This window comes from Mastigoproctus giganteus, chromosome 6 (assembly GCF_048544385.1).
Source record: "Mastigoproctus giganteus isolate SK-2022 chromosome 6, ASM4854438v1, whole genome shotgun sequence".
Lineage (NCBI taxonomy): Eukaryota > Metazoa > Arthropoda > Arachnida > Uropygi > Thelyphonidae > Mastigoproctus > Mastigoproctus giganteus.
Genome location: NC_143580.1, coordinates 57,791,933 through 57,819,804, shown reverse-complemented (window position 1 = coordinate 57,819,804; position 27,872 = coordinate 57,791,933). Strand labels below are relative to the sequence as shown.

General features: G+C 38.6%; 1 protein-coding gene across 1 annotated transcript in view; it reads left to right on the top strand.

The window, feature by feature from the left end:
* LOC150084316 (uncharacterized) overlaps window positions 1–26,036 on the top strand; it is a 333,113-nt gene extending 307,077 nt beyond the window's left edge. Inside the window, exons 21-22 of the mRNA XM_090376182.1 lie at window positions 414–613; window positions 25,852–26,036. Of these exons, the coding sequence (XP_090232308.1) occupies window positions 414–613; window positions 25,852–26,004 (353 nt within the window). The 3' untranslated portion in view covers window positions 26,005–26,036. The remainder of the gene's footprint in view (window positions 1–413; window positions 614–25,851) is intronic.
* The last annotated feature ends 1,836 nt before the right edge of the window (window positions 26,037–27,872 follow it).

The window sequence follows — 27,872 nt, the reverse complement described above, 5'->3', positions numbered from 1 at the left end:
GGGGGGGTATGGTAACAAAATGAATGCGTCATTACTAAGAGCTTTTCATGTAATACAAGAATGGCACTTTGTTTGCAGTGTCTTGACATGGCCTGTCTGCATCTATGTATAGTTCCCAGATTTTGTAATTGTTTCCAGAAAGTAAAATCTGCACTTCTATCCAAGAATAACTCATCTTATAATATGCTTCTTATTTATTATTATAAGTCAAAAGGAATTTTAAGGGTAGTTAAATCCATAAAGTGTAATAAAAAAAATTTGTTATTTATAGATATATGTATGTTTGAAACTAGAGTGATTGTAGCTTAAAATGTATCTTTTCAAATTGTTTAGATTTGTTTGTTGAAGTTAAGTTATAGGCTGCCTCTGTTTGAGAATTATATGTTTATTCTTTGTTCTTTGTATATATTTAGTTGCTAAAGAAGGGCAGAACAGTGATATTCCAAGACCCACATTTGTAATGGAACACCCAATAGCTGCTTTACATGTTGCAATTCGAGAAACTAAAAAAGAAAGAGCAAGAATTTTTGAAGATTTTGGTCCTTATCGGCGTGCCCTATGTGCCCGAAGAGATCTACAGATTCGCAGGCAGTTGTGCAAGCTCGTAAACAAGGTATTGGATTTCTTTTCATTATTTTTAGAAAGCACACATACACAGTCCTCCAACATGTATTGGAATAGTAAATGAAGAAACATCTGTTTAGGAAAAAAATTTAATTTTTAATATTCAGTGTGACCCCCTTCCCAGTGGTCTTTAGATCAGTAATCCTCTGGGGGACATTTTCTTTGAATCCATGGCACATGGAGACTAGAATCTTGTTCTACTTCCACAAGGCTGCAGCTAGTTTTCTGCTTGAACTGGGACTTTTTATTCTCAATTTTTGTTCCAAACATCCCAATTCCAATTCAGGTCCAATGTCAGACGTTCATTTGACATTAGATCTGAGTTGGAAATGGCAGGTTCATTATTCTCTTGTTGTATATTTGGGATCCAGAGCATTGTCTTGATGGTACAAATATGGCTCCTCTCTAAAGAAGTGCCACAGCAATGCATGTAAGACATGCATTGAACAGGCCCATACCATCACACATACCTGTAAACTTTATTGTTAGTGCAGTACAATGTAGGGGTTTTTTTTAATTTTTTTTATGAAAATTCCAAACACAAACGGTATTATAACCTATAGTACTTAGTACCATGAATTGATTGAATGTTGAAAAGATGAAAGAAGCTATTTATTGAGATTAGACTTGGACTTCTGTAGATTGCAATTTTCAGGAAATGTGTACAGGTCAACCATCACTAATCTGGCCACTGGTAATCCGGTTCCACCGCTAATTCAGACATAATTTCCGTGAACGTAATTTCAAATTTCCTGGGTCGGCGCACCGACCTTCCGCTACTGTTTTGGTGACGTTGGTTGCAGCATCAGCTGTTGGCGTGAACTCGTAAACACTGGCAAGCCATTCCCACTTGTTTTTCTGCATTTATTATTATAACCTGCTCACATTTAGCCCCAGCCATGGTGCCAATGCATAAAGGAAGTGCCTCTTGTGGTGTAAAGCACAAACACCATACATTGTCCATAACAAATAAAGTTGAACTTCTGAAAAAACTTGACAGTGGTGTGTCTGTGAGAAGTTTAACTCTGCTTAATTGTAAATTCCAGAAATTTCTCTCAGTTCCTCTTATTTTAGTAATTTTCTTTTAGCCATTCCTTTTTAGAATTTTTTTTTTTTTTTTACAACACACTTGTACAAACTTGCGGAAAAACACAACACAATATGACGGATAATACAGCGTGCTAATGAACATGTTTTCACAAAATCTGTAACAATACTGACAAACTTATTGCGAAGTTTGAGAGTTTGTTTTATCACAATTAGTTTTATTGCAGAATTCGCCGTGCGTGCAATAAACTAATCACAAACGACCTTCGTATGTATGCCGTAATAGTGTCACACCTATGTGGCCGGCACAGCTTCTCAAGAAATAAAGTAACCTACTGGGCCATGTCGGCCACATATATGCAACATAAAAAAAGACTTTTATATATATATATTTTAAGCAAAAAAATGACAACACTGACATTACAATATTTATTTTAGAATTACTAATCAAAATATTTGCTAAATATTTTTTGGCTGCTGGGGAATTTTTTTCTTATTAAACTGGCACAGCAGTCAGTGTGTTAAAGGTAGGAGGTGGTTAGCTGTTGGGTAAATTGTATGTTCTAAAATAACCACCTGTGATCTGGCAAACTCACTAATCCGGCACCCCACAGATCCCAACGCTGCTGGATTAGTGACGGGTGACCTGTATAAAGGAAAGTTGTTTCAGAAAACAGAAGTTAAATGAATGAATGAGAAAGAATAAAAGTTGGTTCTGTGAGTTTGAAGCTGACTGTAAAAGGATGTTAACTGGTTGCAGCACATGTTTGAACTAATTTGAAAGAGATAGCAGGAATTACAGAAAAACCAATTCAGAAGAACAGTGACCATGGAAGTATCTATAGAAAAGGCATGCAGCAGAAACAGAATGTAAATGGAACAGAGAGTGGAGAGACTCTTTTAGAAATGAGTCATTAATTAACCTAACTGCCCTCTTTTGAATGGAATCTAGAAGCCTGAGAGAGGTTTTGGAGGCACTGCCCCAGATATGGGAACAGTATTCCATGGTAGGGTGGATTTGCAATTTGTACAGAGTAAACTGCTGTTTGGAAGAAAAGTAACACCAAGAGTGAAAGAGAAAACCCTGTTTTTTAGATGCAGAAGCAATATTTGTAATTTGCTTTTGCCAAGAGAGATTATAAGTCAAGGTAATCCCCAATAGACTGGGTTTTAGAAGGATTGAAATCTGCTAAGTTATCTTTGCCCCATTAGAGAATTACCTGGAGATCATCATTTAAGGAATTGATATTGGATATTCAAGAACTTGAAGCTGTTTGGGCAGGGCAAGGTTTCTCAAACTGGAAGGTGAAATGCAATGTGCTATCATTAGCAAAACTATGGAAAGAATATCCAATCAATGGAAGAGGGTCATTAATATACAAACGGAAAAGAGTGGGGAAAAAACTAAACCTTGGGGAACACCAGCATTAATGAAGAAGTTAAGAGGACAGAGTGCCATCTACCATCACCCACAGTCAGCTGCCAGAGAGAAAACTGGATATCTGATTACAAAAAACAGTTGGAAAACCATAAGATTGAAGCTTATTTAGAAGCCTTTATAGGCCAAATGGACAAAAAACCTTTTAAATGTCAAGAGCAACTGCCTGAGTTTCACCAAATTTTTCCATCGAAAGCCAGAATATCACAAGTAGATTGACACTGATGGAATCCATACTGGCGATTATCAATCATATGGCAGTTTTCTGGATAGTTTAAGAATTGGCAGTTAATTGATTTCTCCATTACTTTAGGAAGAGTAGAAGTAATTGGATGGGAGGGATTTGTCACCCATTTTACGAACTGGCTGGATATCAGCAGAAGGAAAAACACCTTTGAAATAAGAAAGTGAAAAGAGGCAGCGCAGAACAGGCATAAGTTCAGGAGTGCAGATTTTTAGAACAAGTTGAGAAATACAACCTGGAGCTTTCTTAGCATCATTTCGTAAAAATCCCTCTGACAACCTTCTGACAGTAGACCATGGGAGGTGTTGAATGGAGTGTACTTCTGTACACTCCATTCAGTGGTGGGAGGTGGTTTACCAAGATAATTAATACTTGAGTTGGAAAAAAATAAGATGCTAGCAGGTCAGCTTTATCCTTGGCTGAAGTGGCAATAGAGCCATCTGGTTTTGATAGAGGTGGCAACAAGAGATTGGCAAAAGTTGTGGCCAATAGCTTTGGCAAGAGACCAGAATGCTCGGCTACCATTTGGACAAGAAGCAAGTTTCCTACTCTTAGCCCATTTTAAATCTAGTTTGGACTGATTAATAATTGTTCTACAATTATTGCCAGCTTTGGTGTAAGCAGAAAATGAAACTGAAGATTTGAAAACAAGCCAATTACGATTCTATCCCTACAAGAATAATTTCACTGACACAATCTGAGCAAACGTTGACATCAGAAGTTTTGAAACAGTAATCTGACCTAGGAAAAGAAGAAAAGAAATCAAGCAGATCATCCCATTTTGCATTCTTGTAATACCAAACAACATGGGGTTGGAATGGCCATGACAGAAAGGCTCCATTGGAGAAGAGACCATCACCAAGTTGTGATCTGAGGTGCCTAGAGGACCACTCACCTCAATGATGTTCTTAGAAGGATTGTTTGTGAATAAAAGATCAAGTGTGTTTGCTGTGTGATTAGGATTGTCTGATGTTCTGGTAGGTAAATGAACAATCTGTGCGAGGTCATTAGTAATTGCAAAAGCCTCAGCATCTCAACTAGCTGGAATTGTGACATTAAAATCACCAAGGAAAATTACCTCACTGTTAGAAAAGTTGGACTGGAGAAAGTCAAGTTGCAAAGAGAGGAAGTCAAAGAGTTCCAAGTGATAGTGGAGTTAGGAGAACAAAAGAGGCAACAGATGAATTTGACAATATGTGGTACTGAGATTTTAAGCCAGAGATTGAAAAGTGGAGATTCCAAATTACTGTCTCTGACAGAGAATATCAGAATGGACATATACATAAGTACCACCTTTGAAGCGAAAGGAATCATACAGCAAATAATTTGGACAACTGAGAAGAGCAGTGGTTGAATCATCCGACAATTGAGATTCTGTCAGAAAAAGTACGTGGGGTTTGGCAGACCGTAAATTGAAATGGACATCATTGAAATTAGAACTGAGACCAAGTATATTTGTGAAATGAACGAGAAAGTGTTTGGGAGGTTTAGCATTATTAGAGGCATATGATGCAAGAAAGCAAGCTTATACAGTATCATTCAAAAAAAAACCCTTCCCATTTTGCCCATCCATTCGCTCCAAATGTTTGTCTAGTTCTGCCTTGAATTTATTTAAGCTGTCAACTTCTACAATGACGGATGAAAGTTTGTTCCAGCAATCAACCACATGCTGGCTAAAGGCAAATTTCCACACATCTATTCTAGAACTGTCTTTCCCCAATTTGGATTTATGTCCCCTCAGGTGATTAATCTGGGCAAGAGGAAGAATCCCATCAGCATTGAGCTTGATCAAACCATTCAAGGCATTATACACCTCATTCAGATCACCTCGCAGGTGCCTAGTCACCAGACACTGTAATTTGCAAATCTTAAGCCTTTCTTCGTAAGAGCAACCCTTCGTTCCATTCACTAATCTTGTTGCCCTTCTCTGTACTCATTCCAGCAGCTCTACATCCTTCCTAAAATGATGCCTCCAGGCCTGTATACAGTACTCAAGGTGTGGCCTGACCATTGCCTTATACAAGGGAATAATCGCTTTCTTATCCCTGCTAAAAAAATTCTTGTATATCATTGACAAAGCTCCATGGGCTACACTTGCAGCAGTCTGCACTGCTCAGAAAACTTCATGTCTGACTTTAGATCGTTTTCAGATAAGTTTTCTCTATCAGTTTGGCAATTCATGGTGTATTTCAGTAGTAAGAAAAGGAGGGGGGGGACATGCTGTATGAATAATGAAATTTTTGAATATGGCATACACATGGTGACATGTGTTTTGTAATGAGTGGCTCCTAGAATGTTAGTTCAACTCCGCCTCGTATCGCTGTGAAGATCAGTATCACTACAAATGGGCCAGATATGTGTGTGACGTCGGTTTGTTTGTGTTCTGTTGTTCTGTTCTGGCCACTTGGCTACCCAGAAGCATCAGTAACCTGGACAGATGATTCTGGGTACTCGTCCACACCACGGGAAGGCGGGCCAGTCTCAGCTAAACACGTACTGTCTCAATACGAGACTGATCCACCTGATGTTGCCAAAAGGTGGGCCACATTCCTCTAGGGGCCCAATCCAGAGGAGAGAGAGAAAAATAAATAAATAAATAAATAAAATAAAATATATATAAACATAATTTAGACTTTTCCAAAAGAAAGAAAAAAAAAAAAAAAGTGACAGCAACCCTGAAGAACGCAGAAAAAAAAACAAACAAAAAAAACAACAACAACCATGTGACTGATTGTAGAGCGCGAAAAAAAATATATATATAAATAAAAATAAAATAATAATAATAATAAATAAAATAAATATAAAAATAATAATAATAATAAAAAATAATAATAATAAAAAAATAAATAAAATAAAAAATTAAAATAAAAAGGGGGGGTGAAGAGAGAAAGAGAGATGGTGTTTTCCTTCCTGAACACAGGCCGCAGAAACAAGCTCCACAGCCCATGTAGCAGGATGGGGGGGGGGGATACATGGTCGGTTTCAGTTCACTGCTGGGTCCTCGATGTTTGCCATTGGGGGCCTGTTAATCCTTCATCTGCACTTAAAGACTTCAGCTGAGTAGGTTTGCAGTGCAGGTAGGTTGTTAGGGTTCTGTAGGAAGAGCTCAAGATGCTCACCAGAGATCTGTGTACAGCTGACAAGGTTGTGTCTCAGATCAGCATACGTAATGCACTCGAACAGTACATGCCACCAGTTCTCTTTGGCTCCACAATGGCAGAGATCTGTTGGGTGGAGACCCAGATGGTGTAATTTTTCATTCATGGATCCGTGTCCGGTAATTAGGTATGATGTTTCTAGTGAAGGGGTGAACCAAGACTGTACAGATTTAGTAGCAGTGTAGGTTACATCAGATAGGATGCCCAGTGTTGAATTATGCCATCGAGTTTGCCAAATGTTGAACAGCTCGTTGTAGCAACGCGTCATCTCAGCTTTGGGGTCAGTATCCAGATTAACCTCAATGTCGAGGATCCTTGTTGGGATATTTCTCGTAATACGGAAGCACAACCCTCGGAAGATGACATGTAGATCGAGCGGAAGTGCTCCCCGCAATGACCTGAATGGCAGGAGTGGAGACCGTTCTACACACTCAACAGATTGCCATTAACATTGACCTCTGGATGGTTCCAAGCTTGCCTCGCATCTTTACAAGAGTTTCCCGATGGAACCAGGCTCCGGCTGCATAGGTCACAATTGGTAAAAATGCTGCGTTGTAATACAACAGTCGGGACCTTTTGGAGAGTCCCCAATCATTCTTAGAGATGCATATGATGGTTCCTGAGAATCTCTTAACTTTGTTTCTTAGATTAACAAGATGTGGGAGAAAGCTGAGTTTGTGGTCAATAATCACTCCAAGTACCTTGGTTTTGGTGACGATTGGCAGTTGAGCGTTACATATTTTTACCTGCGGTGGGCGCCTGAGATCCAGTCTATTCTTAAATAGCATCATTTTAGTTTTCGTTGGGTTGATATGCAACTTGTTAAGTGCGGCCCAAGTTGAGAGATCGTCGAGGACCTGGTTTGCATTTTCTTCAATGGCCTTCCGTGAATGCCCTGACACCACAACTGTGAGATCATCAGCAAAGGCCACAATTTTTGCATTCCTGAATGTGCGGGAGAGCCAGTCTTGGAGGACTATATTCCAAATGAGGGGTCCCAGGACTGACCCTTGGGGACAACCTCGATTTACTGATCTGGTGACTTGCTGGAATTTTGACTTGAGAATAACTGTTCGGTCGGAAAAATAATTCTGGAAGAGGCTGTATAATTGCCGGGGGCAAGCGGCAGTTCGAAGGCGTGCCAAGGCACTATCCCACCAGACGGTGTCGAAGGGCTCCCTCGAAATCTATGAAGATGGCCAATTCGAATTTTTCTTCAGAACTTTCTATTAGTAAAACCAAATCGAAAAGAGCTTCTTCACATGACCTTCCACGGGTGAAGCCATACTGGCATGGTGAGACCAATTCATGCATTTGTAGCATGGAGACAACCCTGAGAGCCATGAGTCCGCTCAAGGACCTTACCAAGGTTAGCCAGCAGGGCAATAGGCCGGAAGCTGCGGGGTTCTGTTGGTGGTTTGTGAGGTTTCTTGATGAGGCAAATGAGGGTAAACTTCCATTCTTTTGGGAAGCATCCTTCTTCCAAGCATTTATTGAAGAGAAGGAGTAGATGGTGCGGCCGCAGTGTGTGAAAGCGGATGATGAAGATGTATTCTATTAGGTCAAGGCCTGGACACTTTTTGGCATTAATGTTTTTAAGGACTGCTCCCAGTTCTTCTAGTGTGGATGGGTTGGCTTGCTCTTTTGCTATATAATTGCTGTTGGCAGCTCTAATTGCTGAATGTTCTGGTTGATTCTCAGAGATGTCATCAGGTGGAAACAATTTGTCTAGAATAAGGTTGGCAGAATCCTGCCAACACTTAGTTTCCTGAGCGTCTACTGAAACAGTGTTGAATATTTCTGGAGAGGTTTTCTCTCTCAAGTTCTTATATGCCAGGCCCCATGGATTTGTACAGTTGGTTTCTTTTACGAAATTTGCCCAAGTTTCTCTCTTTCTGGCTGCAATTGCCTTGGTATACTCATTCTTTTTAGCGATATAATCCCTATGGAGGCGTTCAACATCAGGAGCTGGCCAATCACGGTGTCGCTGGTAGTTCCTGTGCGCAGAGTGGACTGATTTACGAAGGATAGTAAGTTCCCGTGTCCACCATGGGCAGATTACTGGGCGGAACACCTTCTTCCTTGAGGACCTGTATGAAGCTCTGAGTATGGAGTGCTGGATAAAGGTGGTCAAATCTTCTGCATTTAGCGAGTCCATCTGTGATGGGTCTGGATTTGGAAAGTCCAGTTCTATGGAGCTGTCATATGCTTTCCAATTGATGTTTCTCTAAGAGAATCTAATGAAGTCAGTTGGCCTTGCTCTGTTGTTGTTGTTGTTTCTTGGTGGAACCAAGTCAAGATGGAACAGTATGGCTCTATGGTCGCTAACAGTCAGATCCGGAGTTACCTCCCAGCAACTAACTGACTGACGTAGGTCCTTTGTAGAAAGGGTTAAGTCAATATTAGATTCACCGGTGGAGCTAGAGTAAGTAGTGAACTGGCTAGGCTGGTTATGGATAATAAGATTTTGGCTGAGGACGAAGTCCTCAAGAAGCTGTCCACGGCCATCGGCAACTGCACTCACTGTGCCAGAAGGGGGATTTTGCATTCAAGTCAGATGCAACCAGGAGTTGTTTGGAGCCAATAAAATTCAGGGCGAATTCCAAAAAGTTTAGTGCTTCATTGATGTTACCTGAGGGAGGGCTGTACAGTGACATCAGGTAAAATGATTGATCTGTAGATGTAATCTGGATACAGGTGGAGAACTGATTGCAGAGGCCCTGGACAACCAGGACATCGAGATCCCTATTTATGACTGCTATACATGTTTTAGGGTCCACTGGGACAGGTTGAATGACTCGAGTGTGTGTATGGAAAAGCCAGTAATTTTAGAGGTTGGATGGGGTTGTATTCTTGCAGCATACGGCTCTTGAATCAGAACAATATCAATTGAATGCTCCTCAGTGGCCTGGCGTATTTCATCCGCAACTGTGCAGGACCTTTGCCCATTTATTTGCATCATTCTCAAGTATTTAGTTTGAGATACGGGGGCTCCTCTTAGGCTTCCAGAAAGAGTGGGCAGGACTGGAGCGGGGACACAACTGGTATTTCTTGTTGGTTTAGGCATCAGCGGTCCTTAGTCTTACGAGTTCCAGAGCCCTTTGGTATTCGGGCATAAAATATACCGGAGAGAATGGTTATGTGCTCGCCTGTTCCTTTTACAATTCACACAAGAGGGCTGTTCATCACGGTAGAGACATTCTGCTTGGACATGCCCACTCCTGGCACAATGCCCGCAGGATGGAGATTTGTGGGAGCAGCGTTGGGAGGTATGCCCATATCCCAGACATAGGAAACACCTTGTGACAATTGTAAACGGACGAAATCGGTGTGCACTGAAACCAAGGAATAATCTATCTGTAGAGAGGACAGTTCTATAAATCCATGGGGAGAAGCTAATTACTTTGTGTTCTGTAGAGTTAGATTTTGATTTTGTTGCAAACCTAAAAGTGGTCTCAGCCTTAACTTCCTCCCAGTCGAATCCCTGGTCCTGTAGGTTTCTGTGGAACAGATCCTCGAGTAATTCATCGTTGGAACTGTGCTTTGGAACATCGTACACTATGATTGACAGATTTGACTTTTTAGGAGGAGCTATGACCACTCCTGCATTTGTGAGAGTACCACATGTGGCAATACTTGTTAGGTCTTCTTTTGTTGCGGTCTCCAGTAGGACTCCTTTGTTCCTAATGGGTCTCAGGGATTTCACTTTTATATTCTTATAATTAGCCCTTATAGTGCTTTGCACCAGATCTTTGACATCATTGCTAGTCTTGAGCTCTGAGGTATCACTTGCTCTCAACAGTAGTAGATGCTGTGGCTTCTTCTCTGGGTGGTGCACATGGAGAGTTTGTATCATACCATGGGCAAGGGGCTCCTGTCCCAACTTCACTGCAGCAGCATAGGAAGTGACATCCACAGCAGGTCCGGGGGGGGGGGGGGGCACGTAGTCTCAATATAGTCAGGATCAGCATTAGTACAATTTTGGGGCCTGCCAATAGCATCAATGACCTTTTCCAGGACTACAGTTTTGGACCGAAGTTCTTCATTCACAGCTTTGAGCCTCTCATTGTCAATGATGCGCTCAGTTGTAATTGACTCAAGGGTGGACCACAACTCCTGCACACGGTTACCTGCACTTCTGGTGAAGCGACTGGAGTCGTGGTTTAGGAATGCGATCAACTGCCTACGAAGTCGAGAGATTGTTTGTTGAAGGGTAGCTGGCTCTGAAGTGGGTCCACCTTCTGGGACACTAGATGGAGGCGGTATCCCCAGTCTAGGAGAGGATTTTAACCCAGCTGCGATAGCGTTGACAAGGGCTGTCGGTGTGATAGTTTGGGCGACGCTTTTAATCTCTGTATGGGTGGAGGCCATTGCCCCAGAAGGAGGAGCAGCATCAGTGGGTTCAGCAACAGGGCTTTGGTCAGGGGCCAATGCCAATGGTTGCCCCTCATCTTGGGTCACAAATTCCAAGCAGAGGAGAGCAGCCCATGTCTCCATGGTCTCCTTAGTTTTCTTGTTGGCCTTCTTTTTCTTTTCTTTTTTCATCGAGAGATAGCCACTCTTTAGCTGGGTCTTTGGCAGGATACTAGTTGGAGGGGGATTTTCTGGAACTGTTTCAGGCTCCTCCTCACTAGCAGAACTGGAACTTTCCCTCCCGCTCATGTCAGGTGGAGGGAGTGCAGGATGAAAAGCAAAGCACAAGTGTAGCGATGAAATGCAGCAATGACGAAAACCAGCAGTTTGTTGGGCTGTCTGAGGAGATAATTTTTAATTTGCACTTGAGGAGCACGTCCCCAGCACAGTTGCTAGGGGGCGCTACGATCTGAAGGTTTTGATCAAGTTTCCAAGGCACTAATTAACTATACCGATTGTGGAGACAACTGAATTAATTCCACTCATACTGTATAACACATTATGAAATAAGGGGATTATAAATTTAAGCAAATAAGCAACAGCATAATTAAAATATAGGTTCATGGCAGTTTTCAAATGCAGGAATTCCAGCAACCAATCACAGGAGAAAGCACTGTTCACGTGACTTGTTTCCGGAAGAAGCAATGGCCGACCATTTGCTAATTAATTTATCGCTAAATGTGGTAACAATACTAAGAACCCCATAGTCTTCTTTGTAGTGAGTACAATTTTTTATAGAAATAATAACAATTTCCCCAGTGTTCCAAAACTACAGTTAATCAAACTAACAAGCAGCAGGAACAGTATTAACTGACACTATAAAAATCATTACAAGACATACCATAGGCAGAACTACAGTGGGAGTGGCCATTACATACAAACAACAGCAGGGTAGCATGTTACTATATGCTTATGTTACATGTTACAACAGCAGGGTAGCATGTTACTATATTCTTATAATTAGCCCTTATAGTGCTTTGCACCAGATCTTTGACATCATTGCTAGTCTTGAGCTCTGAGGTATCACTTGCTCTCAACAGTAGTAGATGCTGTGGCTTCTTCTCTGGGTGGTGCACATGGAGAGTTTGTATCATACCATGGGCAAGGGGCTCCTGTCCCAACTTCACTGCAGCAGCATAGGAAGTGACATCCACAGCAGGTCCGGGGGGGGGGCACGTAGTCTCAATATAGTCAGGATCAGCATTAGTACAATTTTGGGGCCTGCCAATAGCATCAATGACCTTTTCCAGGACTACAGTTTTGGACCGAAGTTCTTCATTCACAGCTTTGAGCCTCTCATTGTCAATGATGCGCTCAGTTGTAATTGACTCAAGGGTGGACCACAACTCCTGCACACGGTTACCTGCACTTCTGGTGAAGCGACTGGAGTCGTGGTTTAGGAATGCGATCAACTGCCTACGAAGTCGAGAGATTGTTTGTTGAAGGGTAGCTGGCTCTGAAGTGGGTCCACCTTCTGGGACACTAGATGGAGGCGGTATCCCCAGTCTAGGAGAGGATTTTAACCCAGCTGCGATAGCGTTGACAAGGGCTGTCGGTGTGATAGTTTGGGCGACGCTTTTAATCTCTGTATGGGTGGAGGCCATTGCCCCAGAAGGAGGAGCAGCATCAGTGGGTTCAGCAACAGGGCTTTGGTCAGGGGCCAATGCCAATGGTTGCCCTTCATCTTGGGTCACAAATTCCAAGCAGAGGAGAGCAGCCCATGTCTCCATGGTCTCCTTAGTTTTCTTGTTGGCCTTCTTTTTCTTTTCTTTTTTCATCGAGAGATAGCCACTCTTTAGCTGGGTCTTTGGCAGGATACTAGTTGGAGGGGGATTTTCTGGAACTGTTTCAGGCTCCTCCTCACTAGCAGAACTGGAACTTTCCCTCCCGCTCATGTCAGGTGGAGGGAGTGCAGGATGAAAAGCAAAGCACAAGTGTAGCGATGAAATGCAGCAATGACGAAAACCAGCAGTTTGTTGGGCTGTCTGAGGAGATAATTTTTAATTTGCACTTGAGGAGCACGTCCCCAGCACAGTTGCTAGGGGGCGCTACGATCTGAAGGTTTTGATCAAGTTTCCAAGGCACTAATTAACTATACCGATTGTGGAGACAACTGAATTAATTCCACTCATACTGTATAACACATTATGAAATAAGGGGATTATAAATTTAAGCAAATAAGCAACAGCATAATTAAAATATAGGTTCATGGCAGTTTTCAAATGCAGGAATTCCAGCAACCAATCACAGGAGAAAGCACTGTTCACGTGACTTGTTTCCGGAAGAAGCAATGGCCGACCATTTGCTAATTAATTTATCGCTAAATGTGGTAACAATACTAAGAACCCCATAGTCTTCTTTGTAGTGAGTACAATTTTTTATAGAAATAATAACAATTTCCCCAGTGTTCCAAAACTACAGTTAATCAAACTAACAAGCAGCAGGAACAGTATTAACTGACACTATAAAAATCATTACAAGACATACCATAGGCAGAACTACAGTGGGAGTGGCCATTACATACAAACAACAGCAGGGTAGCATGTCTGTACAAAGCAAAATTAGAAAACGTTAATAACTTCTCACTCCCTTAACATTTAGCCACAAAAATACATGCACCAACTAATATGGAGTCGATGACACTACTTTAAAATTGCTAATTCCAACCAAAAGTAATCCAGAATTTGAACGAACTTTTGAGGAGCTTTCACAAACACAACATAACTATATAATTCACCGCTAGGATCTCATACACATGGTAAGAATACACATGGTAAGAATATATCCAGTTCCTTGACATAAAATGGCCTCGACAATGCCCTCCACATACACACTACTTGGACTCCCTCCAGTCACTATCTGGCAGAGTAGAGGCAGTGAGATTATACACTAGTTAATCTAGAAGCCTCCTCGAGAGTTACCAATAGGTTTTGTCCGGTGTACTAACCAGTGGCCGGCCTTGGAACACTGTTTTAGAGCTGTACCTGAGAAATGTAAGTTTGGATCTTGCCATGATGTCCATCATAATCTCAAAAGACAACTATCATACTGCATGATGGAAGAGATGGGGAAGGGTTTACTGGATCTTTGCTCTGGAGCCTAAACATGGATTCCACTACTTCAAGCCTTCAATAAGCAAAGTGGTGGTATTGCATCGGTTGATGAGTGTCATCTACCACCTATTATTATCTGGTAACACAGAGGGACGGTATTCCTCTGTGTGGTCTGGGTGCCACACCTCAATGGTCACCCACGGTGTACTAGGTGCCGTATTTCAGGACTTGCACATGGTTATACCCAGGAAACTGTTCTTTGGTCATATGCCATGCTATGAATTCTGATGCCTGGACTGTATAGTATGATTCGTCACTCCATATCACATTCTGCCACTATTGTAATGTCTATTGATTCCATTCTCTGCACAAGGATATGCATTGTTGGGGCTCAGTTTACAAGCAACACTATATAACCATGCACAGCCACGGTTATATAGTGTTTATGCAAAGATTAGTATTAGTATTGCCAAAAGTTGCAAGGAAGCAAACTTATATAACAATCAGACAAAAAAAAAAAAAAAAAAAAAATCCTATATCTTGTGTCCATCCCCCCTGAATAAATTTAAAGAACTGTAAATGTAAAGAATTTGTGAAAATTCTGATGTCAGTATAATGTGATTATGCTAAAAGAAACTGATGTGCAACTTTTAGCATGCTACAGACAAATGTGGGAAAATATCCTACATTTTTCTAATTCTTCCTTCAATTTATTCAAACTATCCACTTCCACAGCACCATATGGAAGTTTGTTCCAACAATCAGTTACTGTCTGACTGAATGCAAATTTCCACTCATCTGTCCTGCAACCATCCTTTCATTTAAATTTGTGTACCTACCCTTATGTGTGTTGTCTGAGCTAGAGTAAGGATGCCATAACATTTAATATACTCAGCCCATTCAGAGTCTTAAACCTCAGTCAGATCTTTCAGGTGCCTAGTTTCTAGACTTTTCAATTTTCAGAAATTTTTTTTTTAAGAAGTTTTTGTGGTAAGAGTACCTTTTTGTTTCCCTTACTAATCTCATTGCTGTTCTCTGCAACAAATCCATATCCTAATTAAAATAAGACCTCCAGACCTGCATGCAGTACTCAAGATGTGGCATGACCTGATTACTGTCATTAACCACTCCACCAACCTTTGTATCATCTGGACACTTGGACATTAACCTGATATGCTTCCATCAGTATCATTAATAAGTATAGAAAACAATAGCAGGTCTAGTGCTGTTCCCTGGGGCATTCCACCAATAACTTTGGTGGAATGCCCCAGGCATTAATCCAAGAAGAACAGTGCCCATTGATAACTATTGTCTGTCAGTTTTCATCCACTCCACCATCCCTTTATCCATGGCAGTAACTTACTGCTAAACTACACTGCTTCAATTTATATAGCAGTCTTTCATGCGGAACAGTATCAAAAGGTTTTTTTTTTTTTTTTTTTTTTTTTTTGAAATCTGAATATATGATGTAAAATTATTTTTTGCATCCAGTTCCTTTGTTACTGCATTAGCGTATCCAGTCATATTTTCCAAACAAGATTGCTCCTTAACAAATCCAAGCTGCGACTGCTGTATAACTGCATTCCTGTCCAGATTATCCTGCATTGCTTCTTTAACCAGCAGCCCTAATATTTTCCGTAGGAAACAGGAGTCATGCTTACATCTCCAATTACTCACTTCACCTTTTAATTGTGAATTGGGGAGAGACATTTGCACATCCCAATCCAAGGACAGTCCAAGGATGCTCTCATAATTATGGCTAAGTTTTATATCTTTTGCTGCTGCTTTTAATATAATTGGATAGATTCCATCACTCCCGGATGCCTTATTTACTTTTAGATTCAAAAAATTCTCTTCCACTTATCAGTTATCACAAAAATTGTTTAGCTCCCAATTATAACTCAGTGTTCTAGTATTCTCCTCCCTAAAAAATTCTTTACAAGTGAAAGTAGATGCAAAATATTTATTCAGTTTGTCAGCAACTTGAACAGAATCAACAGTTATGCCATTCACATTGGCTCACTGGATATGCCATTCATATCCAGTGAGCCAATGTGGTTCATCCCTTTCCTTCTAGTGTTAACATAAGAAAAGAATTCTTTGCTATTTTTATTTGCATTCCTAGCAAAATATCTCTCATAATCTGCCTTTACTAGACTAAAACATTTAGTAGCTTGATTGCAGACTAGTTTGAACTTACTGTAAGTTCCTGTCTCCTACTAATTTATAATCATTTCATGCATTTTTTTCCTTCTCTGCCACTAGTCTCATTGGTTCATCAGACTTCCATTTAGGCTGATTGACTGATTTGGTAGTTGTTGGCGCATCGGCTTCTGTGGCCATATTGCACCTCCCAAAGTTTTTACAGTACTTTGATCCAAGCCCGAGGCGGGAATCGAACCCGCGACCTTTGGGTTGCCAGGCAGGTACTTTACCCACTCGGCTAGCCCGGTCGGCCTTCCATTTAGGTCTAAACCTGGTGCAATATCTCTTACTTGGCATAAAAAGCTTATTAACATTTATAATTTTCTTCCTGAATGCTTCCTATTTATAATTTGTATTTGATAACATCATCATTGATCTCGTTGAAGGGAATTTAAAAATTGTGTACAATTACTTGTAGTCACCTTTACAAAAGCAAAATCCTTTCTCATTACCTTTGACAGTAGTTATATCTTAAGTAGCTCCCACATAAATATATTATGATCATTGCCATCTAGTGCTTCTTTTACCTGCATATTCTTAATGCATAAAGTGTCACTACTCATTAGCATTAGTAGAGGCATACAATGCAAGAAAGCCAAAAAAAAAAAAAAAAAATCCTCCCATTTCACCCCTCCGTTTGTTCCAAATACCTGTCCAGCTCAGCCTTAAATTTATTTAGGCTATCAACTTCTGCAACAAAAGATGGAAATCTATTCCACCAATCAACTACCCGCTGGTTAAAAGCAAACTTCCGCACATCTGTCTTTCCTCAATTTGAATTTATGCCCTCTCAGGTGATTATTCTGAGCAAGAGGAAGAATCCCATCAGCATTGAGCATGCTCAAACCGTTCGCAGGTGCATAGTCTCCAGACACTATAATCTGCAAAACTAAGCCTTTCTTCATATGAGCAACCCTTCGTTCCATTCACTAATCTTGTTGCCCTTCTCTGTACTCGTTCCAACAGCTCTACATCCTTCTTAAAATGAGGCCTCCAGACCTGTATACAGTACTCTAGGTGTGGCCTGACCATTGCCTTATACAATGGAATAATCACCTCCTTATCCCTGCTGGAAAAATTCCTGTATATCATTGACAAGACACCGTGAGCTACTCTTGCAGACTGTCTGCACTGCTAAGAAAACTTCATATCTGCCTGCACAATTATCCCCAGGTCCTTTTCATTCTCTACCACTGTCAGTGTAGTATCACAAAGTTGATACGTTACTCTGGGGTTACTGCTTCCCATATGCAGTACTTTACATTTGTCAATGTTAAACTTCATTTGCCACCTCTCAGCCCATCTGCTCAACTTTTCTAGATCCTGTTAAAGCAGCGTACTGTCATTAGTGTGCTTAACAACCCTGCCAACCTTCGTATCATCTGAAAACTTGTACATTAAGCCTGATATACCATCATCGATATCATTTATAAATACAGAAAACAACAATGGACCCAGCACTGAACCCTGAGGGACTCCACTAATAACATTAGTCCATGAAGAGCAGTGTCCATTGATTACCACACTCTGTCTTCTCCCACTCAACCATCCCTTTATCCAAATAGCAGCAATTTGCCTCCAATGCCACACTGCTCCAATTTGTGTAGCAGTCTTCCATGTGCAACAGTATCAAAAGCCTTTCTAAGATCCAAGTATATAATATCAAAGCTATTCCCTGCATCCAGTTCTTTTGTGACTGCATCATAGTATCCAATCAAATTGGTCAGGCAAGACTTCCCCTTAACAAAGCCATGCTGTGTCCGAGCTATAACTGAAGTCTTGTCTAAATGATCCTGCAGTGCTTCTTTAACCAGTGCCTCCATTCATTTTCCCGGAACAGAAGTTAAACTAACAGGTCTATAATTACTTGTGTTGCCCTTTGTTCCTCCTTTTTGATTTGGGCTCACAGTTGCACATCTCCAGTCCGTGGATACCTCCCTTTAGTCCAAGGAAGCTCTCATAATTATGGATAAGGGTTTGCTTATTTCCTTTGCTGCCTCCTTTAATATAACTGGATAAATCACATCCAGCCCAGGTGCATTTTTTATGTTTATCTTCAACAATTTCTCCTCCAGTTTCCTCTCAGTTATTACAAAATCATCTAGCTCACTGCCAGAGTTTAATTCACCTCTGGCATTTCCCTCCCTGAATAACTCCTCATGTGTGAATGTAGATGCAAAATACTCATTTAGTTTGTTAGCCACCTTAGCAGGATCATCAACAGTTGAATCATCAATATCCAATGGACCAATCTGATTCATCCCTTTCCTTCTAGAGTTTACATAAGTAAAGGACTCTTTGCTGTTTTTCTTTGCATCCTTTGCCAAAATTTTGTCATAATCTGCCTTTTCCTGCCTAATCTCCTTTGTGACTTGGTTACAGACCAGCTTATATATATCATAGACTTCCATGTTACCCATTAATTTTTATATATCACATGCATTTTTCTTCTCTGCCACATGTCTCATTAATTCATCTGACATCCATTTAGGCTTAAACCTTGAACAATATTTCTTAGTTGGTATATAAAGCATAGTAGCTTCGGAGATAAATCCTTTGAATGCTCCCATTTTGAATTTGCTGTTGGTAACATCATCAGTTGGTCCCACCATATAGAATTTAAATACTGTCTCAGACCTCCGTAGTCACCTTTACGAAAGCAAAAACCCTTTCCTTTACCCCTGATGGTAGTTACCTCTTTGAGTAAAGCACACTGTGATCACTGCCACATAGTGGTTCCTTTATCTGCAGATTCTTAATGCATGAAGAATCACTACTGATAATCAGTAGTGATTCTACTGATTATCAGTAGAACCACTGATACACACACACACACACACACACACGCACACGTTCGTGTGTGTGTGTAAGTTTTTGTCTCCTACTAATTTATAATCATATGTATGTATAGTTTCAATGGATGACCTCTGATGAAGACATTAAAATTATGAGTTATATGATGTTATTCTATTTTATTTTATGTTACTTTTATTTCACCTCACTTCATATTCATTCCTTTTAGTGCTCTTTCTTTCATTAATTTCTCATGTGTACCATAACAGCCTGCTCCTATACACTTTTAACATATTACTATTTATACATTATGGTCATAGAGTTTGTTTGCCTAAGCAGTGTTTCTGGCCCATAATACTAATTTGAGTTCTTTCTTTATTACTCCAATCTAGTTCCCTTTATTGTTTGTTTATTTATTTATTTATTTTATCTCATCATAGATTGCGTGTGCATGCTTCACAATATGGTATTGTGTCAAGCTCAGTAAATAGCTTTAAATACCGATACATTGTGACACAAGCCAAAGTGCCACTTGGAGTTTAGTAGATAGTGTTCCTGGTAAGCTGATAGTGTCATCACCATTTTGCTTGGTTCTACCTTGGGTTCAAGTTGTCTTGTTAGTGAATCTACGTAGTGCTAATTATAAGCCCTAAACATGTCTGAGAAACATTCTCACCACTTTTATATTGTTAAATAATTTCTACTTTAGTCTCCATAGTTATAATGCACCTCTTCTTGCCAACATGAAAAAGGCAATAAGTTCATAGACATTGCATGTGCTTGATTGCTAGAACTATTACAAAACACAGTCTGAAATAAGTAACACATGAAAAGTTCTATACTAATGCAATCCATGATCGTCGTTTCCAAGAAAAGGGGCATATTGAAAGAAGTGAAAAAATTATAAGTGATTTGAATTGAAGACATACAGCAACAACAACAACAAATGCTTATAAGCCTTACACTCATACAGGAGAAAGCCTTGATTCTTTTTGAAAAACTAAAGTGTGAACATGGTAAGAGTGTTGTTGGTTATAATTTCTCCATGAAAAGCATTATCTTTGGTTGTGTAATTGTCAAAATATATGAAAAAAACACATTGTGTTCAACTAATAATGCTCATCATTAGTTGAATGCACTTTAAAAATAATTTATTTGTTACTAAATACTGTAAATTAAAAAATTTGTGTTCACAATTGCATTCTACAATACTTTTGCAGTCTTGTAAGTAAATATCTGAGTGACCCACTGGTTAAGGCCCATAATACTAATTTGTCTCTATGTCTCCATGTTCAGAGACCCAAGTTCGAATCCCACAGAATTATTTTGTTTTTATGAAAAAAACTTGTGGCGGCATCCAGCAGCAAAATTTAAAATAAAATAATAAAAAAAATGGGAGTTTGGCCTCGTGCAAAGCATCATGGGAGCTATACACCGGAGTCCAGCAGCACAGAGGATCATGGGATATAGAACAGCACCCCTGGCGACAAAAACACACCAGTCTGGGAGAAACTTGTCACATCATCACCTATGACGGCACTGCGCAAAGGATCATGGGAGACAAAATTGGTTGAAAGTATCAGAGACATTGGCGACTGTGGTGCTACCTAGCGGCAACGGCCGCCGTAAGAATCGGTTCGAGCCACGGATGGTTTTAAAGATTTAAGGTGCCTGATAAACTACATAACATCTGGTAAGGCTGCTAGTGGTAGCAGTTACAGAGTTCCCTGAGGTTTTGCAGAAATCATCAAAAACAAAGATTACCTGTCATTACAGGTTTTTAATATTTTGGGGGGGAAATGTTAGATCATCCTTACATAATACAAAACTATGTCAGGATTTAAGGTATCAAAGGACAGGCTAAAACCATTGTTAGTTTACCCTAGCAAAAACCCAAAGGTCTTCAAAAATATTTAAAACACATCACTACCTGTTGTATGGAAATCCAATCCAAAGGCATTGGCGACTCAAGAAAAAATTTTTCAAGACTGGCTTCTCCATCATTTTGTGCACAAGGTTGAAAAATATTTCAGGGATAACAACCTACCATTTAAGATATTTCTATTGGTTGATAATGCACTAGGTCACTCAATAACTGTGTATGACTATCATGATAACAAAAGGTAATGTCCTTGCCTCTGAATGCAACTCCCCTCATACAACCCATGGATTAAGGTCTCATACAGATTTTTAAAAAGTATTACCTATGAACAACATTTAGACAGGATTTTGTAAGCCAAAATCAATTACTTTGAAATACAAATAAGTGTTGGTCACACTTACTGGAAGATTTGTAATATACAGGCAACCCTTGCATAGCACGGTGTTTTTTTCAGTTTTGTGCTCGGGGAAAACTCTTCTATGTTGGATGTAATTTTGCAATGTTTCTATTCCATTTTGTGAATCCCAGATGTTGACTCGCTAGTCATTATCGCCTTCATGATATTTTTCTAAAGCACATTTCTAGAGGTCATTACCATAAAAAAATAAAAACAATTTGCACTTTCTGGTTTAAACAGGTAGTAGACTCGATCTTCTTGCATTTGCCATAGTATCGACAGCTGGAATTCTGTGGGTTTGTGAAAGTAAGTGTGGTGAAATGTGTTTCCCCGTCCATCAAACATTCAATCATATAAAAACATAAATAAATTTTCAGAAACGTATTAATTACTCCGTATCTCACTTGCAACTTGTGCGTGCCCTGTTCTTTATTATTAATTGCTATTGTTTTTACTGTTTTAAATTTTACAAACAAAAAAAGAAGTCAGCAAACAAAAATATCAATTAGTATGTACATATTAATTAAGCTATGTACGTAAGCATAAATTAATTTTTATTTTGCTAACTGGAAAATATTATTCTGATTTTCCCGTATCTTTTAACTTTGTTAATTGGTAAGGTAATAAAGTTAAATTTGTTTCTTTATATCTTTACTTTTATAACCTGTGGATAATATTCCTCCTATTTTCACTTATTAGAAATGCCATTTAAAATGGTATTTTATTATAAAGAGTCCGTCATAAAGTGATTTGATTACAGTGAACCAATCGTTACGTTCTGTGCTTGTTTGAGAGCATAAAAAATTGTGACTTTGAAGCATACAGTTGGCGCCTCCGTAGCCAGGTGGGAAGAAGCAGCAGTGCGTAGCACACGCTTATTGATTAGACCGGGGTTCGAGCCCGTCACCACCAAATACGAAGGATGCGGAGAGGTCAGGGAATGACCACCGCATATCCCGGAGCAATATGGCCTTAGTTGCTAATGCTCCTAAAAAAAAAAAAACCAAAAAAAAACCAACCAAGCATACAGTTCGTGACTTTTAAGGTTTTTGTAAGGTTAGTTTGGTTTTTATCTGATCTTTTATTCATTTTTCCGGGTACGTATTACTTTGTTCTTTGTTGTGAATTAAATTCCAGCCCTAAATTATGTCCATGGAAAGCAAAAAAACACCATTCAAAAGAAACTTTATTTCTTTGGAATCAAAGATACAAATTTTGGATCGTCTTGAAAAAGGGTGAAGGTATCATACGTTGCAAAAAGTTTAAATTTAAATAAAGCAACAATCTGGACCATAAAGAAAAATGAACAGAAAATTAGAAATGCTGTTGCTACAGGATCTTTCATTTCCGCAAATATAACAGCTCTTCTCCAAGCACCAATAATTGAGAAAATGGAAAAGCACTCGGCATTTGGATTGACAATAGCAGTAAAAAACGGATCCCATTGGACAGAAATGTAATTAAACAAAAGGCACTAAAAATTTATAACCATTTAAAAGAAAATGGAGAATCTTCTGTTAACCCGGAGTTTGTTGCCGGTAAAGGTTGGTTTGAGCTATTTAAAAATCACTTCTCGTTACATAACAAGAATTCAAGTGGAAAGTGCATCGGCTGATAATGAAGCAACCAAGAAGTATGCAGAGGAATTTCAAAAAATTATTGAAGAGCACGGATACACACTACATCAAGTTTTCAATGCCGATGAGACAGGCCTTTGGTGGAAAAAAAATGCCCAACAGAACATTTATTTCAAAAAATGAAAAAACTGTACCAGGTTTTAAGCCATCAAAAGATTGTGTAACATTACTTATGTGTAGTAACACGTCAGGAGATTACATGATAAAACCTATGATGGTTTATAGATCGTCTAATCCTTGTGTGATGAAAGATGTAAATAAAAATGCATTACCGGTATATTGGAAAGCAAATAAAAAAAAGGTTTGGTAACTACCGTTTGTTTAGAGAATGGTTTCTAAATTGTTTTGTGCCAGGTGCGGAAAAATATTTAAAGCAGAAAAATCTAGATTTCAATGTTTTATTACTATTGGATAATGCGCCTGGCCATCCAAAAGGTTTAAGTCATCCAAACATTGATCTATCAAGTAGAAGATACACGAAATCTAGATGCTGCAGTAGAAAGTTCAGAAGGTGGAGATATTCAGCAACAGAGAAAACGTTCTCATTCGATTGTGTTTAGCAGCGATGAAGAGGAAGAAAATTAAATGAATGTACATTATCTGACTTATATGTTTCACAGTTTGTAAGGTAAGACGTTTGTTCAGTTATTACTATTATAAAAATTTTGTTTCGGATAGTTATAAAGAAAAACATGGTGTATTTTTGTTAGCATTTGGAACATAATTCCCCCCCCCCTTTTTTTACCAGTTCTTAGTCCCGTATAACACAGTTTTGCATTACACGAGATTTTGGAGGAACCAAACAACCATGTTATACAAGGGTTATCCATACTTTGAAGGAAAATATAAAACATTATTGAGAGAACCTTGGAAAACACATATATACATTTACATACTCCTCTGACCCAAACACAAAAAACTTATACATTTCAAGTTTCAAGAGGACATATGAAGGTTTCAAGAGGACATATGCATGTCCTCTTGAAACCTTCAAAAGATTAAAAATACAGAAAGCAAATTGTATATAATTTTAAAATACACTGCCTGAGAAAATTAACTGAACAAAATGTGTTTTGTGAATATTTTATTGTGAACAGTGTCGCCAAAGGCAAATATTTCATATAATAGGCATCTTGGCATGCAAATTCCAGATATCCAATATAAATCGATCTACCACCTTACAGAACCACACATGCCAATTATTCGTGGGTTGGACCACATCACTTCATTCCTGTTTTTTGGCTTACTTTGTGGGATAGCCACATCTCCTGTACTCAGGATGACAAGTCATCATCATTTAGGTAATTCTATGAGATGGCAGGCCATTGGATGACTTGAAGCTGGGCAGTCGCAGTTGGCACGTTGGCTTAATGTGTCACACGGTATCGTCTTGGCACTATGGAAGTAGTTTCTGGAGACAGAAACCATTACAAGAAGAGCTGGCAAAGGTTGCCCAAATGCTATGTCAACTAGAGGAGACCACTATGGAAGTAGTTTCTGGAGACAGAAACCGTTACAAGAAGAGCTGGCAAAGGCTGCCCAAATGCTATGTCGACCAGAGGAGACCATTATCTGGCTCTAACAGCAAGACATAACCCTACGATGTCTTGTTATCAACCGTATTTTTAGGTTGCTGTAGCCACAGGCGAAGACATTTACAACCACACTGTGTTAAGAAGGCTAAATTAAAGTGGACTCTATGCAAGGAAACCAGCAGTTTATATCCCATTAACCCAAAAACCACTGCAGAGTTCATCAATAGTGGTGTCGTGAAGATGTGACTTGGAGCACTGACAAATAGGAATAGAGTTCTATTCTCTGGTGAGTACTTTTTAGTCTACAAACAGATTCTAGACATTATTTCACCTGGAGACAGTGAGGAATATGGTACCATCTCTCCAACATTAGAGAAAGGGACACTTTACAGAGGAAGCAGTGTTCTTGTGTGGGATGGAATAATGATCAGTGGCTGCATCCTTCGTGGTCGGCCCAGATTTTCTTTTCGTGCATGACAGTGCTACCACACATACAGCTGAAGTGGTAGAGGAATATCTTGAAGATTCCAACGACTGTCATGGCCAGCACGATACCTGACTTAAATCCAATGAAATGTGTGGGATGCCTTTGGGTGTCGCATTTCATGCTGACAGCCAAATCCTTGGTCACTTGGTGAGCTAAGGTTTGGCTGGTGAAAGAATGGGATTTGTTGCCACATAATCTTAGCCATCCTTATATTGAGTATAGTTCATCGCTGTCAGGCCTATTTAACCTTTAGAGGGGACCACATGCTGTACTAATGTCATGTGACCATATTTTCAAGCATCTTGTATCGACAGCTGTAATGTGGCCTTTTTGGTAATTCTTATCCAACCCCTATAAATGTCCCTTATACCTGTCTGAAGTTTCTTGCTGTGGCCTCATTTTATCTTTATTCTGTAGTACACTACCATACCAAACTTTATCCTGCTTCATCACAAACTGCGTGAGTTACACGACTTTTCTACGTATTTTTGTTAATTTTGTCAAGCATGTCATTTTTGTTGTTTCAAAATCCTATATATATATATATATATAAATAATATTTTGAATATTTATGTGAGTATATTTAAAAACTGTGCAACTGATAACACTTGTGTACCATTGCTTGTTTTCAGTCAACACCTCGAAAGTTGCTTGGGGTGGTTAATCTCTTTTATTCAAACAATTTTAGTTTACTTTCAATTATAGCTGCTAAACCTGAATTGTATTTGAATTTAATTACTTCCATCTGGTTTTATAAATTTTTTGCAAGACATTGCATTCAGGTATTATTGCACAGCTTTGACTTGCAGTTTCATTAAAAATTATTGGTAGTATGGAAAGCAAAATATCTTGTACGGATTTCTACTTGATTTTTTTTATTTTTTTTCTTTGCACTATTTCTTTGTATTTTATTTTATTATTTTTTTTATTTTTTGCAGGTTCCTGAATCATCTTCGACATCTAGTACACAACAGCAACAGCAGCAGCAACATACTGTTGATAAAGAGTTGTATAAATTGAGCATTGAATTGTTGAAACAAAGACTCTCTCCAACTCATCACTTTCCTAGCACTCTACAAGTGTCATGCTGAGTTCCAATATGCATTTATGCTTTGTAAATAAATTGTCCAACAACTTGTTTACTTTCTCTTTAATGCATATTTTATGTGCAACACATTATTAAACCTCACCTGAAAATTTGATATAAAATGTGACAGGTTGAATGCATCATTGAGAATCGATTTATAGATTTTAAAATTAACAGTAATGAATCACATTTATTTTGACTAGTGCTTTTCAACCTGCATAATGTGGATTACTGGAGTTCCATCACTGTTCTGTGAATAAGTTTTTTTTTATTTTTATATATAAAAAGATATCGGAATTTCGTGAAAAATTTGGGTTTTCAAAAGGACTCTCCTGCCTCAAGATAGAGTTGAAAAGCACTGGTTGAGAAGAAATTTCTTGTGAAATGCCTTTTTAACCGATTTAAAAAATAATAATAAATAAATAAAAATAAACAAGATTGTCAGATTACAAAAAGAGAAACTTAGACATCAATCCATAAGCTTCTCCTAGAAGTCAATAATTTGAATAATTTAAAGAAATATTAGTCAGTTTGTTAGAGCAGAAGAACAAATTACGGGTGGTTTTTGTTTTTTTTTATTTTTTTGGCTGGTGTAAGCTTCTGTTTGCCTAACACCAATACTAAATATTGATATCAGAAACACAACTGTTATATGGAAGAACTAATTACAAAGGGAGCTTAATTGGCAGGAAAGTATTGTCCAGTAGAACTATGTGGACAAAATGTAAGATGGAAAGTTGGGTGATGAAATTTGTCTCTGAATGCGTCACAGTCCTGTCTCAGAAACATTCCTTAATGTTATAAAAAGAATAGTAAAAAATTAACAATTATATCTACAGAAATACTTCAGGAAAATTGAGAAGAGAAAGGTAATTCTAACAATTGTGGTAAAAGGCTATTAGAATTTTGCATAAGCTGTGCACTCAACTATAAATGCAATATTTTAGCATAATTATAGCCATTTCACATGCAGGGAGAATAGAAATAACAAGAAAAGCATGACTGACTAAATCATCATCAAAAAAAAAAAAAAAAAAAACTTAAATAATTAGTTTTAAGTTACAAGGGTATGTGGAAGATTTTAGATTGGAAGTGAACATCTTGTATTAAACAAATTAGAAAGTGTTAAAAACAAATACAAATACAAAATTTAAAAAATTCTCAGATTTGCCAACAAACTTTATATATAAAAATGTTGCTCGAAAGTTAAATCGTATTTGCTAATATGGCTTCTGATGAAAAAATTTTAGTTAAGTTAAAAGCAGTTAGAAAATAATTTAACTAAAAACTAATAAATCCTTATTGCAATATAAAGAAATATGCAAAGGACTAAGATGTATAAGAGAAAAACTAAAAAATCACAGAAAGTTTCTTAGAAAAATTTTAAGAAATAGATGGAAAACAATTATCATTTAGATAAAAATCATAACTAAAGTAAACAAAAATGATAAGAGCAAACTTGAAAAGGTCTGTTTTAGTGTGAAGTTTTAGATAAGTATGGAGAGTAAACACAGATGAATTGTTAAATGAAAGGTGAAGATGTTGCTGGAGGGAAATTTTGGATACTATCACTAAGATTGGAGGTGTCCATCTTGCACATTATTGTCCATGAATAGAGGCATAGGTAGGATATTGTGAGTGTGGCCCTAGCCACAATTGCCGATTGGAACTAAGAACTTAAAATTACTAAATTTATAATTTTAAAAATATAATTGTTATCATCTAAATCGGTTAAAAAAAGCCTCTTTATATATATATATATATATATATATATATATATATAAAAAGGCAACCCTCGTATAACACGGTAGTTAGGTTCCCATAAAATCTCGTGTAGTACAAAACCATGTTATACGGGACTAAGAACCAGTA